This window comes from Aulostomus chinensis, chromosome 7 (genome assembly GCF_037954235.1).
Source record: "Aulostomus chinensis isolate RoL2024-O1b breed Wild chromosome 7, RoL_Achi_v1.0, whole genome shotgun sequence".
NCBI classification, from domain to species: domain Eukaryota; kingdom Metazoa; phylum Chordata; class Actinopteri; order Syngnathiformes; family Aulostomidae; genus Aulostomus; species Aulostomus chinensis.
The window spans coordinates 25,221,316-25,241,657 of NC_141326.1; the positions used below are offsets into that span (position 1 = coordinate 25,221,316).

Here is a 20,342-nt window from a genome sequence, read left to right on the forward strand (position 1 = left end):
ATTAATGTCAAAACTATTTCTAAGTGTAACCATTACCTTCAGGTTTTATTTTGCGAAGTACCTTGCCGGATGTGACACTTCTTTTTTATTTTGAAGTACTTCCGGCGCTATCACGGAAGCACGCACCTGTACGGTATGTGATTGGTTAGCATACCTAAACCGGGGAGATTTGTTTGGCGTGGCTCAATGGTGAAGTACCTCCTGAGTTAAGGAAATTATTTATGATAAATTTTAAAGTTTTGCTTTTGGTAAAAATTGATAGAAACAGAAGCAGAGTTGGTTGACGGACATTTGCTCTAGAACGTGAAGGTTTAAGGTCTGAGACAGTGGGCCTCCCTTTTCCAGACAAAGCTTTGTGTAAGTACTCTACCAGCCTCTTGGAATTGCTCAACTATCAGATAGCTTTGTAGTATTAAATATTTTATCCAATAGACAATAAACTTTTCAACCAAATTTGTCAAACGTTGCTTTGCCTGGAGCTCAGACTCCACCATTCGGTATTTATTTGTTTGGGACCTCTGAATAATCAGTAAGATTCCACAAATTATTAAATATTAGCTTTAACTAAATCATACTGATGACTTATTCATTATGTCCTCTTGCTTTGAATTTTTCTTATTCTAGAATACGTCTCCATTTATCCTGTTGCACAATTTATTATGAGGCTGTTCTGTTGGAGGTCAGCACCCTGACTGATGTAGATGGTGAAATGTAGACATGTGGTAGGACGCTGAGGGAAGTCATAAGGACGGATAAAATAATAGGGAACAAGCCTCACAACATGGAACCACACAATCAGTCTCTCTCTCTCTCTCTCTCTCTCTCTCTCCCCCCCCCCCCCCCCCCAGACATGGAGATAGTGTGAGTGCACTCAGCTAACTTTTGCATTCTCTCTCTACTTCCATCATCATCTTCCGCTTATTCCTTACTAGTAAGGGTCGCGGGGGGGGGGGGGGGGGCTGGAGCCTATCCCAGCATCTACGGGCGAGAGGCGGGGTTCACCATGGACAGGACTTTTGCATTCTCTCTCTACTTGTCCCTGATAAAACAAGACGAGTGGGAGAAACCGAAACTTGGAGTGAAAAAAGTCAAGTCAGCTACACAGGAAGCTAAACTTGAGTCGTGTAATAATAGTACTTATAGTAGTAGTAGTAAGTAGCAAGTTACAGTAGTATATATCTAAATATCATGAACTCACAAATACACTTGCAGCTGCATTTTGGAGACCAGAACCTCACAAAATGATCCGTTACTCAAAACCACCAGAGAGGCCACAGATCAGACCCGCAGGCGTCATTCTGGTCCTGACGTCGCACTGCACCGCTTGGTGAAGGGTCAAACTCAATATCGTGGTTGAGAGGGATCCTGGAGAGGGAAGGCTTACAGTTGCTTTTTGTTTTTGGTGGTGTCTTAACTGCGTTTTGCACTTTTGATATTCTTTTGTCCAACGCCTCAGCTCAAGCTGTGTTTAAATGTGCCGCAGGGATAAATCGGCATGTTTATGGTGATATCGTTGAAATAGAGGCACCGCTGGAGTCAGGTAGCTATTCACTCAAATCCATTTACACCGGACAACATTTCATCTCATTGCTTCATCAACCTTCCAGTCAAAGCTTGCCTGAGTTTTTTATTATTATTATTATTATGATAATTATTATATTAGCCAACAGATTTCAGGTTTACAAAGAAACCTGCACATTGAATTTCAATATTTAAACCTGATCTGATATTTGTGAGGCTATAAATAACATGTTTGTGTGAAATTCACGAAGATCCATGAAAGTCTTTTACCCTGAAAACATTTCAGCGTGAACCACAGTGCGATTTGAGGGCAAGTCACGTGAAATAAATTCACGAGTGGAACCTTTTTAAAACCAAAAATGCATATTGATCACATCATCATGGTTCACACCGCATTTTTGTACTCCACACGACTCTGTGTGATCGCATCACGTGAACTCAACACATGTAAAATTCCTACCCTTTAAAATGACCGACGCGTGAAACGCATTTTGCATGCGATACATTAACATGTCGTTTTGTTTCGAAGGCTGAATGGATATTTTATCCGTCTGATAATGTCCCGAGGAAGAGTCTGATTATTAAAAGACAAGCTTAGAGTACCTGAAAGCAGCGTGTGACCGACCCGCGCGCTGTCTTCTGTGTTTACAAGTCATTAAAACAGAAAGCTCTCTCATTATACAGAATGTCTCCTGTGAAAGGAATGAACTATAGATGAAAGTGGATTTGCCAAATTGGCAGACTATGCCTGATTAATAATTCATGACTTTTGCTGCTGTTTAGCATAAGTTACTCTTACATCAAAGACAGGAATTCATTCCTAAATATCCTTTAAGACGCCTAAAAATAAACCAGCTTAGTGTATTGAATTCAAATGAAATATAATATCTAGTGTTGATCTACAGTCATTTATTTCCATGTCATGGCGGCTAATTAAATAAATCGATTAATTTTCCATTAAAACATTCTAATAAAATATAGAAGGCAGTAAAAATAAAATATTCTAATGTAGGTATGCTTGTATTTATTCAGACTCACTGGGTCACACAGCATAGAAGCAATTGCAGAATTTTACATTCATATACTCGTGTAAATTGTACAAGTAACAGTTAACTGCAATACACAGTTTTCTTTCATCTTGATATAATCTCTGATATTAATTTGGAGTCACTGGGTCACATGACATGGAGAGAATTGAAATGAGCAATTTTCCAGAACACAATAATCATGGTAATCAAAAATGCATTAAGAAGATATGGGCTTTGTGTTTGCAGTCTCGCCAGGGTCGCGCCTTGCGTAGATTTTCAAGAGGAGAAACCCAGTCTGGTTTTATGAATGAAATATCACATCACTCTTGGCAAGAGACTTCGGAATGAAACAGCTGGTTGCAATGAGGAAGTAATTAATGTAAGGGGGAACAAAGCTTCGCGGTGACCTGAAAACAATGACACGCACCTAGAAATCCACCCAACAACTCTCAGGCAGCCATTATGAACATTAAAAAAAAAGTGAAATGCAACCATATACTTTATGCCAGTAATAGAAAAACCCCACATGGTGGCCCAGTTCTACCCCGCAGGATTAAAATTGAAACATTTGGTGATATTAGATTATTGATACAAATTCAATTTTGCGTTCTTTTAGGTTTTAGTTTGTCGTTTTGCATCTCTCTCGCCCTCTCTCTCTCTCTCTACAGTACACTTCTGCATGTGTGACATCATTGTGACCATCATTGAGTACTAAAACTTCTCTCCTTCTAAAATCTAAAACAATGCAGTTGGACCACTGATCACCTCGTCCTCATCAGACCTGATGATGGTCCGACTGACCATCTTTTCAGTTTAGATTCATATCTACTGTAGTTATACTACTGTCGTCCTGCATGGGACTTCAGTGTGTTTCCATTTTTAATGTCCACTCCCTCGTATCACGTCCCTCCAGCTCTGTCAGACTTATTCAACACAGGATTATGATAGAATGATGACGAGGTCAAGAGGGGTGTGTGTGTGTGTGTGTGTGTGTGTGTGTGTGTGTGTGTGTGTGTAATCAGCCTGCTAGGCCAGCTGATAACTAAGTCACAGATGGACACAGACGGCTGCCCACACACACTTGTAGTGGGAGATAATCCCAATGTGGTGAACCTGTGTGTGAGAGAGAGAGAGGATTGTTGCAAAGGCCGTTAATCATGTATTCATATCAGCATTGCATCCTTTTGTATTTCTCATCAAAGTAACATAAATACACTCATTTCAGACTGTTTAAAAAGTGTTAGTCACGAATACTTCTTCCAGCAGCACTACTACTACCACCACTACTACTACTACTACTTCTGGAAGTAGAATGCTGCTATGACAGCTGCAGAATTTATGTAAAAGGTATTATTATCGCCATCTCTATCTATTTGTTTAAGTGACATTGATGGTCAATATTTTATTACAGTTTTGTGACAATGTTGTTTGACTCAGTAACCACTAGATGTCACCCTTGTACACGGAATTTGAAGGGTAAACCTCCCCTCTTGTAAATCGAGGCTCCGTGTGTGTGTGTGTGTGTGTGTGTGGGGGGGGGGGGGGGGGCAGGTATATATTTTTAGGGATTTAGTGCATGTACACACACCAAAGCACGTGTGTTTTCTTGTGATGAACAGAGGAAATTAGTCTCCTACCTCACAGGCCCAGTGCTGATGTTGGAACTGTCTTGTTCAAATGATTTATGAGTGTTGATGGGACCGAATTCCACAGCTCCTCATAGGACTGACGGGGGGGCCGAGAGGTCCACAGGGTGAGACTCCTCAAACCATTTATATCTATTACAGCCTACTTAATTTTGTGGTAAACACCTTCCTCCATGCAAAGTTAAGGTCTGCCCCTGGAAAGGGAATAAAGACGTGTATTTTTTTTTTAGTTGGGATTAAACTTGAGTTTGTTTGTTTTGAGGGTTGGAGGCCTTTGCAGAGATAATCAATCACACAAAGTCAGTACATGGGTTTTTATAACTTTAGGGTGTCAGTGACTGTACGTATTAAAAATAAAAAGGTTCATGATGTTCTACATTTCTCCAAAAACAAACAATTTATCCTCTGTAGGCCATGATAAAACATGTAAACCTAAATAAACACACAAAGAACATGGTTCAGAATTGGTTTTAGGTTAACTCCATCAATCATCTGTTTTTATTGGCTCCTGCCTTTGTTTTTCACACAAAAAGAGATCCACAGCAGGGCCCCATCACTGCCAGCCTCAAAAGTAAATGCTATAACACAACAACGAATGATTTTCCTCTATTAATCACTTTAACGGGGACAACAGGTCATGGTGGGAAAGCACCAGGTGACAGAAAAGGATGCAACTGGAGCAAAGGAGGAAAGCCTCGTACGGAGGGGGTTGGGGTGGATCAAAGAGTCAGGGAACATTTCCATGGGGGCTCGTTGTTTGTTTCCTGTTTCCAACAACAATCACGTTTCCCACTGTTCAGTCAGGAATGGTGTAGAAAATGGCCGCAATCATGTCCATGATCGTTGTCTAGCCTACCGTGCACATGAGATCTTGGGTCGCCTTAAGGAGGTACCAGACCTAATGTAACCCGTACAAGAGAGTTTTCATGTAGTACTTAAATGTCTAATAGATGTGTGAAACCGTTGCCTCAGTTTTACCAACAGTTTCTATGATCATCTTTGGTTTGGGAAAAAATGCTGCATGTGAGATATAAGAAGCCTTTGGATACCGGGAGCATTAAAAACTCAAAATGAAAAAGATGAGAATGAGCCAGGCATGAAAATGCTGAGTAAAAGTAGTAACGTACTAACGTCAAAACGATCATGTGATATCTGGTTTAACTGAGGGGAAGGCGGCGTTACAGTATATGGCGAGAAAAGTGGGGTATAGGTCTTTGTTTCTGATGTCAGTTTATATCCAAACCATTTTCCTCTCTCAGTGGGGTTTGGATGTCACTCATTACCCGCATTCATCATAATCCAAGAACAGTTGACCAGTCAGTATGATGATGGCATGCATAAATACATAAAATGCATATTTTAAGACTTTTTTTTTTTAAGAAATTCACAATACCTACTCTTTTCAAATTTCAAACAAATTTGCATCTTTGATCTTCAGACGTTCAGCCACATCACCACGTCTGTTGCATAACAGATGTGAGGTTTTGATTAAGACGTTTCTAACAAGGCAACAGCTCTGTCAGATCCTGGAGCGTCGAAGCAGGAAAGTATTAGAAGTAACTCTCTGTAAGCAATATAGCAAACAAGGTTCTCAGTTGTTCTTTTCCCTGCTAACGGCGTAAAAAACTGCTGTGACTCTTCATTAATCATTGTCTACTGAACCAATCTAACCTGCTCTTGGTTTCTAGGCAACAACTCAGCTATTACATCCTGACATGCTACTCATATTTGGGTGGTTGTGGTGTGTGTCTGGTACAAAGCTATCACATACTGTGTCACATAAGTACACAGTCTTATTTCTACTGTAGCCATCCACTCTCTGGTTAGCATCTTCTGAGGAGTTCTGTGGAATTCCAAGTGTTTAACAGATGTGTAACAAGCTGATACGTTAACTCTTCTCAATTTTTCAAGCCAGGCTGAAGAGGCAGGCTGATCCTACCCCAACACTCTGGTTAGGACTCGGGGTCTGAAGAGTTAAAGCTGCCTCAAAGCAGAGGACCTCTTGCACTGTAATGTTCATACAGTGCTTGTATGCTTATCAGAAAAGTAGGCTGGTGCAAGACCATGACGTGCTTTGAGTAGAATTTCAAAACAAATACAAAAATTGGCAAGTACCCCGAAACACATGTAATGTGTTCTATCTGTCAGGATTTGGTCAACACTCCTGCTCAGCTGACACAGTCTCCTGATGTCACTGATGCAGATTAAAATGTCGAGGCCCCAGAATCTACTCTTGGGGAACCTTTATCACTGAGACGTTGTGTGATTGCTAATCATGTGCCAGTAAGGTAGATATATATTTTAAATTGTGTTCTTTGGCCTGGTCTCTAGTCTCTACTGTCTAGACTAGTAGGCACACCCCATGTAATTGCGGCGAGCTCCCCTACATAGATTGTTGTCGGTGGCGTTGGGCCACGTGAATATGGCTGTTGACTAGTGGTTGCAGCGGCAGAGTAACAAACCTTGGGCGGGTGTGATGAAGAGCAGCAGTTACCGCAGGTTTGTCAGGTCCAGTCTCCCCTCCATGTTCATCAGCAGCACGTGCTGGTCAGGAAGTGGCTGGAGGGAGCCAGGTGTGGTGCTAAACCGGCCGCAGAGTCTAGCAGGAGTGATGTTCCGCAATTTTTGCAGTTTTCCATCATCAGGAGAACAGAAGCAAGCTAGACTTCTTCTCAATTCATCCGAATCATCCAAATGTGCAAAGGCTGGTTAAGACCCTCAAGACGGCGATGAGCTCACTCACTTGCCTGTTGCTGTCACTGGCGGGGAACAAGCCACTGGTTCATAATTCTCTGGGAGGCATCGAACTGTCCAAGCAGCTCTGCGGCATGCAGACCATTTAGGAGAGGGTCAGAGAGTCTGACACGTACACTGTCCCTTGCTGCCCAGGCTGTGGGAGAGCTTATCTCTCTTCCCACATGTTTTAAACTATCCATGCCAGAGGAACCAGCTCACTTTAATGTTTCCCAGAATCCTCTGGGAAAGCAGAGAAGCAAGCATAAATTCATTGTCTTACTCGGTTAAAAAGCTGAAAAAAAAAAAATCTTTGAACATAAAACGAAACTCTCTTCCCAAAGAATGCCCATGGAAACTAAACTGCGGTAATAAATGACTCCAGAAATGTCGTGGCATTTATTTGCTATGTTATTTATACTGGAGGAACGATGACAGATGACGGTGCTGATAACAAATCCTATAGGCTCTTCTCACTCTCTGCCTCTGCCTTTGATTCCTGCACAATCTCACATCTGTTTGCAACCTTTGTATGACGTCCATCCGTTCCAAAGAACATCAAAGCACATTTTGATCAATGTTTTGACCGTTAATCGTCTTCAAAATGCTATATGCTAATACCTGTGTGATGCTGAAACAAAACTGAACTGGACCTGAACTTCCACCATGATTTGATGTCCTGCAAATCAGTGGTACATAAAAAAGTGTAGTAATTGTAAATTTGTCACGTGACCTATTTCACATGATTCTTTCTTCTGTGTTACATTACCGCGTTACCGATTACCATCCGTGTTTCTTTTGGCCATTTCTGTTTTTGTTTTTTTTTTCCCTCCAGCTTTTCTAAGAGAGTCTAAGTTTACTTCTTGATTTATTGCCCTTTATTGGACCTCATCATCATCATACAATGATTGCCTTCCTGTCCCTCAGCGACAAACACCGGAACAACACCTTGTGCTACTTGGACACAATAAATTATAGATGCAGAGTTCACCAAACAATACAAATGCTGACAGTTACAAAAATTTATTTTTTTAAATCAACACACTAGGAGAAATGATGAGTGTTTATTCACCTAGGAAAAAAAGAGGGAGGTTATACTTCCTCTAGAGATATGGCTTAGGAAAACTAGGACGAGGGGGGAGGGCACTTTCAAAATCTGTTCACTCTCTTTCTTTCTTTGTGTTTTTTCTATTCTGTCACATTACCAGGAAGTGACAATCGAGTTTCTAATCTTGTGTACCAGCACGCTTGTTTGTGGCATGAGATGAATGACCTTCACAAATGATTAAACAAAACAATAGTAAATTGGAATGCGAGCTGTTTCAAGGAGGATGGGGGAAAGGCAACGAGGCAGGAAGAGGGAGCCTGCATGTGATTGAGGCTGATACTGAATACTGGGAGCCAGAAATCCCGATTTATTCCAAAGCAACTTTCCTTTGAGAGCATGACAAAATGTCTTTAATCTTTCTCTTTCACTGTTCTGCCAATAACCAATTCTACAGTGGTGTGAGGAAAGGCCAGGGTGTCAGGTGGAGGGAAGCCAGCTGCTGCAACAATTGTCCAAACGGTAAAAGAAAACATCACTCTCTTCCTGCGAGGGAAAAGTTGTTTACTGAAAGGAAGCAAGAATCGTCTCTTCATGGTTCACCAAAGAGAGCTCCACTACGCAATTGTGCATCCTATGGGAAATTTCTATTCAATGAGCACTGGCTTTATTTATTTGTTTTTATATGTATACTTTTAAACCACTTGGAAGTTGGAGAGATTTTCCAAGACTGTAAATGACTACTTGAAGTCAAGCTGAATACCGGAGAGATATTTGAAACAGCGAATGAATGAAATCCTTCCTCAGATGTAGGAGCAGTTACCGTCAAAAGCGCAGCTGAGGAGTCGGGTCTTCTTTGTCTAACCCCTCTTTTCTCTCCACTTCTGTTACCGACATATAAAACACGCAAAGGTCACAAAGACTATGAACGTCACTGCTGCTGAAAAACTGAAGCCTGTTCACTCACATCTGTCAGATCCATTCATCTCAACCTATGAGCAGCGAGAGTGTGAGTGTTGAAATAGATTTTGTGACAGATTGTCCTTCCTGTGTTAAATAGACATTAATCAAAGTGCAAAAAACAAGAAGAGGGCATTGACATGACAGGGTGTCAGATGATATATATTATGTCATTGACACCGTCATGTTATGAATGGATGTCTGGGTTTTTTTTATAGGCTGAAATTCAATGTCCTGCTACAAAGAGTCTCTTTAATGGCTACTTATCGTATGAACCTCGTGTCTATTTATCCAACTGCTCAACTGGAAGTTTTTCCACTCTCTGGAGAAACTCAATCACTGCCTTCTCAAGTATTTGCACAGTCCAGACTGGGACTGTGTGACATTTGCCAGATTGTGTTGGCGTAACCAGCCTGCAACTAAGTGATTGGCACGTCTAATTAGATGTTTAGCGCCTGCTAGACTGGGAAATTGAGATGTGTCCATCATGCTTACAGACACACTTCTTAGATGGCATCGTAAGTAGCCACTTGATCCCGGGTGAACCATCTGATGCTTGTTTAATTCTCTCCCAGAACGAGCGCTTCCAGTCCCTGAAGCAGGTATTGACTGATTTTACCTTTTTTGATGGAATCACATTATTTCCTGTGGGAATTCTCCTTCCTTCTGATAAATCCTCATGTGATGAGGTCAGATGATCATGGATGGACTGAACCGCTGAGAGTAAAGAGATGAATGGTTTATTTATAGGAAACCTTGAAATGAGCACTTTAACCACCCAGGAACAAACAGAACTATCTGACGACTGTATTCCTCTTAATGCCAGAAAACATCAAGATAAGTAAATAACACAATAATGTTTTTGGTTTTTTTTTTAATCTTTCCCGGATTATAAAATTGTGCAATTTTGATTTCAAAGGAGGTATAGAATTTCTTCAGAAATGCAGTTGTGCTGTCACATACTGATCGTAATCATTCTGTTTGAATGCAATTGACACTTAAGAGTTACCTCAAGTTATAAAACTAGAATGTTTCCTCACTCGTCAACCTGTCATGTACTCGTCAAGTCGTGCAGGTCAGCTTTCATCAAATCACTCAAGCTTCCATGATGCGCATCTGAAGACTTGTATTTGAAAATATGGTTGGAAATGGCATCGGATGTTTTTATGCTCCCTTGAGGAAGTTTTTGTGTTTTTCAAAAATGGGAGTTTGAAAACACTTTTCTTTCAAAAAGCTCTAACATAGAAGGACTTTAAATCAGGCAAATGACCAGCTGCTCCTGCTGCTGTCTTCCTGGCTGTTCCTTAAATGGCTTTGGATGGTTTGCAACATGGCTGATAGTTGGCAAGAAGGAACAACTTGCCCAACTGAAAGTAATTCGTTAAGAACTCTCCATTTTTCGCTGGATGGTCAAGGTGACATCTTCTCCTCCTACCTGTCAGATAACCACTGGATTGCTTAACTGATTCTCTTCAAATTAGTCAATGGGAATGCGCCTAAGTCACATTTCCTTTTTCGCAGTATCTTTAAACTTGGCTTGAAACTTGACGTGTATCTGGCTTGACACATTGTAAAATTAAAACGACTTCCTGATAATATTTTGTAAAGGATGAAACAGCAACAACTCTGTCCAGAAATAATGTTCCAAGTATTTTGGATGATTAATCCACCTTGCTGTCTATTTTTTACTTGAAAGTATTTTATTGCTGCTCCACATGGATCTTAAACCGTTAAGACTTTCTTTTCTGAACAAAAAAATGTTGCTGTTAAAATAAAATGTCACTATTGGCTTTCTCTGCAATAGTTTAGACACTAGCAGCATGTTAGCTTAGCTTTAAGACTGGAAATGGAAGAAACTGCTCGCTTGGCCTTGTCCTGTAAGATAAACAAACCTCAGTTTTTAAGCACCTGTGAAACTGCGTTTGTTATCCAAAGGAAAAAATAAAAAAGAATTAATCGTCTTGTGTGGTGAGGAGCTTGACTGTTTCTTGCCGGGAGCTGTTGCCAGACATCCAACAGAGATGCTTCTGAAAGCCTGCAAAATACAGGTTTCCTTTTTCCTGTGCTGGAAAGGTCAGCGGGCCGCAACCAGCAAACCACGAATGTTGCTTTTAAAGTGTTTTGTTATGAAAGCAAGGTTAATGTGTGAGTAAGGTAAGAGGGCTTTTGTCTACTTCTCTCTGACAGGTATTTAAAACAATCTGTAAACAATCAGCGCCGCAGCCTTTTCATATCTGTGGGGCTGTGCTGCTCGTTGAAGGGACACATCAGTGACTCCACTGTCTTCCGTCATTGTTCACTGGAAATGTCACACTGTTGAATAATCACATGGCTCATCAAGTCTGCGTGTAGACCGGCTCGCTGTGGATTCAGAGTTGCAAGCGAAAACAACACCAGAGATTTCAGGAATTATGTCGACACTCCATGAAGCGTCAGTAACGAAATCATTTGTGAGACCACACCTGGATTTAGCCCGTCAACATGTATATTTCCACTTAGATTTATAACATATTTAGATCATTTTCAATGTGCACAAGCCATTACAGATGAATAGAATTTGTTGATCAGATATACACATATATTACTCCTATGTACAGATATTAAGTGCCATTTGTATACTATAAACCCAGATGTTCAGAAGTATTTTAAAACTATTTACAGGATGTTTGGGGGTTTTCTCAGAGAAATACTGCAGTCCACCACATCACATTAGTGTGTGGGAAATTGTTTTTGTCTGAAGTGCAAATGAAGCCCCCCCCCCCCCCCCCCTTATGTTTCAGGATGTCTGAAACAAGGAAGTATCTTGACGTAGTGTGTGTGGAATGTGTGTGAGCTCTATACTCTGAGAAAGCCATTGGCAGGGAGGTGGTGGGGGCTAGGTGGACTTGCCAAACTAAGGACAATCTCAATTCATCAAAACATGTTGGTGAACGCTTGCTACGGGATCCCATATGTTCCTGCTGAACCAAAATCAAAACCTTCCTGTAGGGATCCACATTAAAAAAAAAAGAGTGGCTGCTGCCGCATGGACCAAATCTTGAACAAATTATAAAGATGAGGATGCATGCGAGGGCCCAGTTTTTAAACGTAGCCAAACCTCTCACCAATCGTTCTTCCGTTTTGTGATTGGTTAAATTATGTTTTACGTAATCAACTAAATTCTTCTGGGAGAAAAACAACAAAGTGGAGAGCCAAACACAAAGGATGAGGTGATTGCCTTGGTTACAGAGACGTGCGGTCTGGAAGAGACATTTTCACTACCGCACACCTCCTGGCTGCGTTGTAAGATTCATCTTTGTAAACACAACAAGGGAGGGTGTTTGGTTGAACTTCATGGAGACATAACCACCAGTAAAGAGTAATAGTATTCTTGGAAATGTGTTGGTTTTTTTTAAAGTCATGTTAGAACTCCAAGAAACACAACTGCTTTGTGTTGTAACAAGCAAATGTTCAAATAAATTTTACAGAATTATATATAAAAGCCTGTTTTCCACAGAGATATGAAACTGTACACGGTGTCAGCACTTTATCGTCTTGCGTTTTTGAAGCTTATGTGACAACATTGTGATATCACTCAGAATCTAGCAAGAAAAACATATGTAATAATAATATATCTTTGCTGCAAATACACCATCTCGTCCCCCGCTCATGTAAAAGTATTGGATGGGGGGGGGGGGGAGTGTGAAGTCTTTATCAGTCACTGCCCAAGTTCGACTGAACTTATACTGTTTGTGTAGCTTCACTGCCAGGCATGTTTGCATATTTACTCCGCCTGAATGGAGGACTTTGGAGAATTGTCCAGCTCTCTCCATTTACCAGAGCTACCAGTGGGGCTGCGATTGGTCATCTTAGTCAGCAGTGTTGTTCGACGGAGACTGCTGTCTGAGTCCTCTTTCTTGAAGTCTGTGGTCATTTTGTGGCAACAAGAAAAACAGTGCACAAAGTCTTGGAGGAGATGGCCGCTAAAGATCATGTATATCCAGGGGTTGCAGCAGCTGTTGAGACTGGCAAGGAGCGCAGACAGAGTCACTGCTGTGTTCTCAGAATCTGGAGAACAGAGACAGGAAAGTGATGATTAATTCTCAAAACATCTGGTGCTGCTAGGATACAGAAATGCCCTAAGTCGATTCATCTGGAGGTGACATGTAAAACCATTTTTTTACAGCTAAATTTCAACCAAAGAATTTTTTTTTGATTTCTTCACATGATTAAATTCTAGATGAGCTGAAGAAAGCTCTAAATCTTTCAATTGTTTTAATTTTTAAAAAGGAGGTTATATTGTAACAGCATCAGGGCGCGCAAACGTCTATGTACATCCGAATTGGCTTTAAAAAGAGTGGCTTATTTTGACAATTCAGTTCTGCATATTTCATGTGCTTTATAAAGAATATATGTCTGCACATATTTTTTTTTTAATTTCGCAGATTACATGCATATTTTTGTAGCAGTTGCAGTATTCTGATAAATAAACCGGTGCGTAAAGGCTGTGCGCGTCTTCGTATTTACGCATGGTGACGTTTCCTTCCTTGTCTGTCTTCTTCTTTGGCTGCATATAAATTAGTGTTGATTAATAAAAATTAATTTTAGCACTCACCAGCCCACTGAAAGTTTTCATCCCACACTGACCACATCTGAACCGTGAAAAACGGCGCCCAGCAAATGATGTAGACCAGAACTATCACAAAAGTCATTTTTACGGTCCTCAGTTTGGCCCTTGATATCGTGGTGACGCTACTGACGGAATTCTTCCCTATCAGTCCGTTCTTGGTCGCTGCACCAGCTCTCGATTTCCTCTTCTTGTACTTGATATTTTTCCAGATACTGTGGCAGATGAACCCGTAGCACAGCATGAGAATGACAACAGGCACCAGAAAGATGCCCACGGTTATCCAGGTGATGTACGCCTTGGCACCCCACGGCTCGATAAAGTTTGCCCAGCAGTCGTGGACGTCCGAGCCGTTCTTGACTTTGCTGAGGGAGAAGATGAAGTACTGCGGGGTGCTGAGCACCAGGCTGCACATCCACGTAGAGATGATCATCATGTAGGAGCGCTGGGTGGGCTGCTGGAGGGTTTTCAGAGGGTGACAGATGGCGATGTAACGGTCCAGGGTCATCATCACCATCATGTAGGTGGACGCAAACATCCCCATCACCTGGAGATGTTTGACTATCCTGCAGAGAAAGTCCGGGCCGTAGAAGCGGAAGGTGATGTCCCAGCAGAGCTGCGGCAGCACCTGGAAGAAGGCGACCACCAGGTCGGCCAGACTGAGGTGTTTGATGAAAAGGTGCATCCTTGACATCTTCTTCTTAGTGTTGTATATTGCCAGCAGGACGCTAACATTCCCGATCACAGCAACGACGAAGGTGATGCTCAGGACCATTATCTCAATTTGGGCCACCTCTTCGTTTCTAGCAAAAGGATCGGACCCGTTCAGGTCAGCGGTGAGGTTTCCCGCAGTTCCCATTACTAGTTCGTGCGTGGGACTTGAAACCATGGACCGGTCGTCTCCGCTCAGGAGCAGCGCATGGCGAGGAGCGCGTATGGCACGGCCCCTTTGTATGCCCTGGTAGATGCAGTGCAGGGGGACGTGGAGCGCCTCTCCGGTCCGTATATGGAGCTACCTGACGGAGAGAGAGAGGAGAACCCGTTGAGCTCTGGCTTTGAGGCTGCTGCCGGGGCTTTTAAACGCGATTCAAATTTCAGACAACGCGTGCGTAAAGTGGATGGACTACACTGCAAAAAATAACGCTCCTGGCAGTTGATGAGCTACTTCGTGATGCGGAACGCGTTGTTAGCCTTAGATTTCCCACATGTTCATCACACTCAACCCGTAACCATCCCAGAGTGCGTTAGATTCCTTTCAATCAGCCAGGGCCGTTGTTCAAGTCCTGGTTGTACCGTGATGACGCGCGCATCTGTGCGCAGGGTTCTCGATTTTTGTCTTCAAAATGTAACAATGTGTGTCCGATGAAATACACATTATTCATATAACCAAATATGTAGGCAATGACAGTTTGGAGATGATGGACTTTAAAAAAAAAAACGTTAAAAGTTGCAAGGTAATTTGTTTGAGGAACAAGTTTCTGTTTGTTGTTTTTGTTTTGATTTATCATACAAAAGTAAAAGCTAATGCATTTCTTTCTTGCTACTCTGGATTTCATTGCCTTGTAAGTTTTTTTTGTTGTTGTCTTTTTTTGCAGTGTGCAATCGAGCCCTCCCCCGTAGTCTAACTCCACACCAGCGGTGCGTCCTCCGCATTGCCTGGGCCACATGTGTAGAGAGCAGCTCCACACAGCGAGTTGCTGAGGAGGAAATGAACAGAGTCACAGACAGAGTGAAGTGAAGTAAAGACCCCAATATTTCAGGTTGAAAAAATTCAAAGTTGAATTCAAATATTTAACGTGGCTCTTTATTTATGGCGTTTATTTTATTGCAATATTAATGCATCTGCTAACAGACTTGTATTGAGTTCAGTCTGCTGACCAAGAGCGAGAGCAGCAAGGAATTATTTATACATGTTTATCTGAAGGGGGTTTTCTCCATAACGAATCTCGAGGGTTAATTTCTTTGGGCTTTGTGCTTCTTCTTTACATTAGAATATCAATCACAGTGTGTTTGCCAGGAAGTGGCCTTCATTTGTGTTTTAGTATTTGTGTTTTAGTTTCTTTCCGTTTGTGTGTGTGTGTGTGTGAGTGCACCTGTGCGAATTGCATGTTTTTCAAAAGTGAGGCCTCAATCTTCATCTTGTCAACATGTATACACATATATTTTGCTCTACTGCCAGTAAAATACACCATTTCTAAAGAAAAAAAAGATCTATTCTTATGTTCTTGGCGTGAATGCAGAAATATTCCAGGCAGAACCTGCGCACATAAAACCAGAAATATCTTCATCGTGTCCAGATAAAAAGCAACTGAGGTCGAAGTTGGATGAGTGTTTAGACTTCCAAATAAGTATCCTTTTATATTACTTTCCTCCTTTTCAGTGCCCCCCGTGAGGTCCCCCCGGGTTTCTTATGTCCAGTAGTCTTTCATTGCTTCACCATTGTTAGTGAATGCTGCTTCAGCTTCTAAGTGACATAAATTCATTCATACAGTAGCCAGCTGTGGGTTTCCTGCATATTCGGCTGGTCGGATCCATTTTCTGCTGGAGGTGAGGATAGTTACCCTAATTGCATTCGCCATCCTCTTTCAGTTCTGATGGCTGTTTTACCAAGTGGTGCAAACTGGAGCCCCCTGAACTTCCTGTTGGCTCGTTGAACTGGCTCAGTGGAATAATGAAATTTTTGTCAATTATCCCTGTGTGTCAGTCTTTACTTATCTTCCCATCAGAGTCACAAAAAAGTGACCTTTTTAATGCCGTGGGCATGTGTTGACCTGCCTTGTCCAATCAGAGTGCTGTTTTGTGTCTACATGGCCCAAGTCTTATTTGTATCCCTCCATCGATACCGTCTCGTCTTGTTCCGGGTGTGCAAGGGCAGGAGCGTCTGTCTCTCTTCACGCTGGACTGAACCACATTTACCCTCATCTCCTGTTTTTGAAGCCATTCACTGGAGCTGTTCTGTGCTCTTATTACAGCACCAGGCTTGTCTTGGTTTTGATTTTTGGTTGTTGTTTTTTCTCTTCACGACATGAAAACTGTTCGACATCCTCAATACTGCATGTGATCATGGGAATTCATGTCGTGTCTCCTTCAGTCAGGGCAGTCAGTCTGAATCGTTTCCGTGATTTCATGCTCTTGAGAGCAGCTCATACTCTTGGGGGTTTTTTTATGCTTGAGGATAAATAATCTTGGAAAGGAGTTTTACTTTTAAAGGACTGACTCAAAAGTAGTGAATTATAACACATTCCTATTTTCATTTGCTGTATTATTTGATTTAATTCCAATTTGTTCTTTTTTTCTTTATCAACGCTTCCTTTTATCTGTGTAGTTTTGGATTTACTGTGTCGGTACGAAGGCCATCATCTCTCGATCAGGACCTGTGCATCACAATAAAGTTTCTACAAGTCAATTTATTGTTGATGTCACAGCCGTGCATAATCTCATGCATATGGGGACTGCCCACTCTTTACAAACTGCATAGTACGCATGCTTGCTCTGTCTGGCTTGTCTCTCGAACACCTCATGCATTGTATTAGCACTTCATTTGGTCAGGCAATCTACATGATATATATAGATTTATATGTCTATATCTATATATATTTATATACTGAGTTTATGACACATGCTTCTAAAGTCAAGATCTACTTTTCTTGATAGAAGCAAACACCTCCTATTGGACTGTGGTCTCAAAAGGTCAAACAAACAAAGCACTTAATTGTCTCTTTACTCTATAGATGAAGTGACAGCGATGAGCGCCGCTCCTGCACAGGCAACATAGAACACATCACTTATGTAAGTTTTGGCCGCGGGGATGGTGGTAAATCAGTGAATCGGTAAACACAATTTTCAGTTTTATAATTGTGAAAATCTGTACAGAGAACATATAAGTCATATAACCTGGAGGTCGCTGATAATATACGGAAGGCTTCAACGGAGCTGCTCATGCTTGGAGCCACTGGCGTCACCTGTACTGTTTGTTTGAATTCTGAAGATCTTTTAATTAAACTCAAATAACAGCGGGAAGAACTAATAAAAAATATCCAACCTTGATTATTTTTTATGATTTTTACTCACTTTTTCTATGTTTTCTCTTTCTACGTGTGTGCTACAACTGAACTAGAGGGATTTTTATTGTAAGTGATTATTTATTTTGGCTGCACGGCGGTGCAGTGGTCAGCACTGTCGCCTCAAAGCAAGAAGGTTCCGGGTTCGAGTCCCGGCACGGGATCTTTCTGTGTGGAGTCTTCATGTTCTCCCTGTTCCTGCCTGGGTTCTTTCTGGTACTCCGTCTTCTTCCCACAGTCCAAAGACGTGCAATTGGGGACTAGACTGATTGATACTCTAAATTGACTGTAGGTGTGACTGTGAGTGTGAATGGTTGTCTGTCTCTATGTGTTGGCCCTGTGATGGACTGGTGACCTGTCCAGGGTGAACCCCGCCTCTCGCCCGTAGCTCCAGCACTAACTGGGGATAGGTTCCAGCCCCCCCGCGACCATTAATAGGAATAAGCAGAAGAAAATGGATGGATGGATTATTTTTTGGAGGGAAGATGCAGGCTTAAATGGTTGGGGGGGGGGGGTTAGCATGCCAACCTGTAACAATACTGGAAAACTGCGAGGGACACAAAAGAGAAAGCAGTGTATCAGGCGTGTCATACAAAAGAAGTGCAATGCTTCATTTTACAATGAGACCACTGTAACATTGCCACTGCTTTGAATGCAACAATCTAGACAAAACAGGAGTCGTGCCTCAAAACAGTTCACAACTGAATCCCAAGCTCAAGACTGCAGACAGCCTGATGGGGAAAAACCCAACAAAGAAATTATACGAAGGAAAAGAGGCTTCTGTGTGAGGCTTTCTGGAGAGCAACTGGGAATATTGTTGACCAATTAAGGTTAATAAATATAAAAAAACTGAAAGAATTATGAACAAACATGGCATGAGAGAAACAAAACAGGTCCATTTCCTGAAGGTAGACGTTTATACTACCCACCATGTGTTGGCTTGCAGCTTCTGCAGGATGTGGGGATGCGAAGGACTGCGGCGGTACACCTGTTTCTGCTCTCTTCTACATGCTGAGCTCAATCTGCATTCTTCCTATCAAAATGTGGTCAAAGTCATTTTAGTTTAAGTGTGTTCCCGGTGCTGAGAACAAAAATGTTTTAAAAATAATCCAGCCTACTTTAATGTGATTCTACACAATCAGCAGAAGGGGGATGATCCCTGTGTAATAGCCACCTTTCAGCAGGTCTGATCGCAGTATTTCTTTTATTGGTGAGATGAAATTACCCCTTTATTTTCATTTTGTGCTCTCAAAGTGCCGTGGATGATTTACTCAGAGAGAAACAGCCAATTGTTGCTCCTTCACTCGCGATGAGTCACTGAGCGGTTGAAGTCCATTTCTGAACACAGACTTCAGATTCACCGGCACCGTTTAATGGCCCACAGACCCGAGAGGCTAATCCTGTTTTATGTGTGATCGCTTGGCTGTCAGTGTGCCATTAAAGAACTTTCCTTTACACGCCATTGCATTTTTTAAATATATCACATTGCTTTATTGAGGAGCTTAATGTACTTTTTTAATGCACCTTATAAAGATGAAACATTTGATCCTATTTGGCTTTTTTTTTTTTTTTAAAGAGTGGAATTCCTGTTTGCAGGAAATGCTGAAATACAACCTGGAGTCTTATAGCTGCAGGTTTTGACATTGAAGTTGTTGTGAGGTGCAGGTGGGGCAAATGTCGCCCCACTTGCTATGTTGCACAAGTTCAGGGATGGGAATTGACAGGATTTTTACGATTCCAATTCCATTTTCAATTCTGCTTAACGATTCGGTTCTTTGTCGATCCTCTTATCGATTCTCATTTGGAAAAAATAGAACGAACAGGTTGATTTGCATAAACTTCGTTTAGTTTAGAAGTAACATGACCTTACAAACCCAATAGTGAGGTGGTGCTAACATGATAGGCAGGGTTAGTTGGTTAGTTACGTGTAGTATTAACAGCAGAGGTTGTGCTAACTTTGGCACCGCTGCTGCTGGGTTGACATTCACGCCGGAGCGGATCGAAAACACAACATTTATTCAAAGTGATCACGTGCTGTGTGTGCAAATGTTTCTGGTAGTATTTCCTCCCTATGTCCATGTCATCCTTTCTCGATAAATGTAACGTAACTTTCGAGCATTTGTGCCTCTTCAGCGCCGTTTCCTGCAGTCTGCACTGGTGAATGACATCACCACACATGCTGCTTGCTATGCAAGGTGCGCGGCGACGTCATTTGTTCACACAAGAATCGATAAGGGAATCCTTTGCAAAATTGGCAAATCATTCCAAGGTGTTGAAACACTGGGAACCGGTTCTCAACAAAAACTGGTTTTCAATTCCCATCCCTACACAAGTTAGAAAGTCATAAACAAAATGTTCTGCGTGCAACACATTACTCAGATGTTTGTTAGATAAATATTAATTTTAGTGTTATGATCAAAAAAATACATTGTTCTCAAACTCAAGAAATGTTAGAAATTTTAAAAAAGGTCAAAGGTGACGCCAAATCCTCCAGCATTCAGCCTTCAGGAGGAGCCGCTCAGCCAAGAGCATCATGGGATATCTGCAGGCTCGATTTACGGTACAGACAAAAAAACATCTCGATCAAAGTACATTTGCCTCTATCAACCTGGCGGAACACTTCCACCTGCGTCGAACATTTTTAAAAGGACACTAACTGACTCCCACAGTTGTCCTGTTTGAATGATGCTACGTGAGGCACAGCTGTTATGAGGTAAGCTCACGTTGCGCCCGGTGTCAATT

At 41.7% G+C, this 20,342-nt stretch overlaps 1 protein-coding gene and 1 long non-coding RNA gene across 2 annotated transcripts; one reads left to right on the plus strand and one right to left on the minus strand.

Moving 5' to 3' along the window:
- Positions 1-159: 159 nt before the first annotated feature.
- Positions 160-10,780, plus strand: LOC147259246 (uncharacterized). The gene is made up of 3 exons (XR_015117196.1): positions 160-357; positions 1,484-1,540; positions 8,431-10,780. It is a non-coding gene; the product is annotated as an uncharacterized LOC147259246 (long non-coding RNA).
- A 628-nt stretch (positions 10,781-11,408) lies between these two features.
- avpr1aa (arginine vasopressin receptor 1Aa) lies at positions 11,409-14,576 on the minus strand. Its single transcript, XM_086209515.1, has 2 exons — positions 13,528-14,576; positions 11,409-12,980 (listed from the first exon to the last, which is right to left on the minus strand). The coding sequence occupies exons 1-2, from the start codon at positions 14,426-14,428 to the stop codon at positions 12,697-12,699; spliced, it is 1,185 nt and encodes a 394-aa protein (XP_086065641.1). The 5' UTR covers positions 14,429-14,576; the 3' UTR covers positions 11,409-12,696.
- Positions 14,577-20,342: the final 5,766 nt, after the last annotated feature.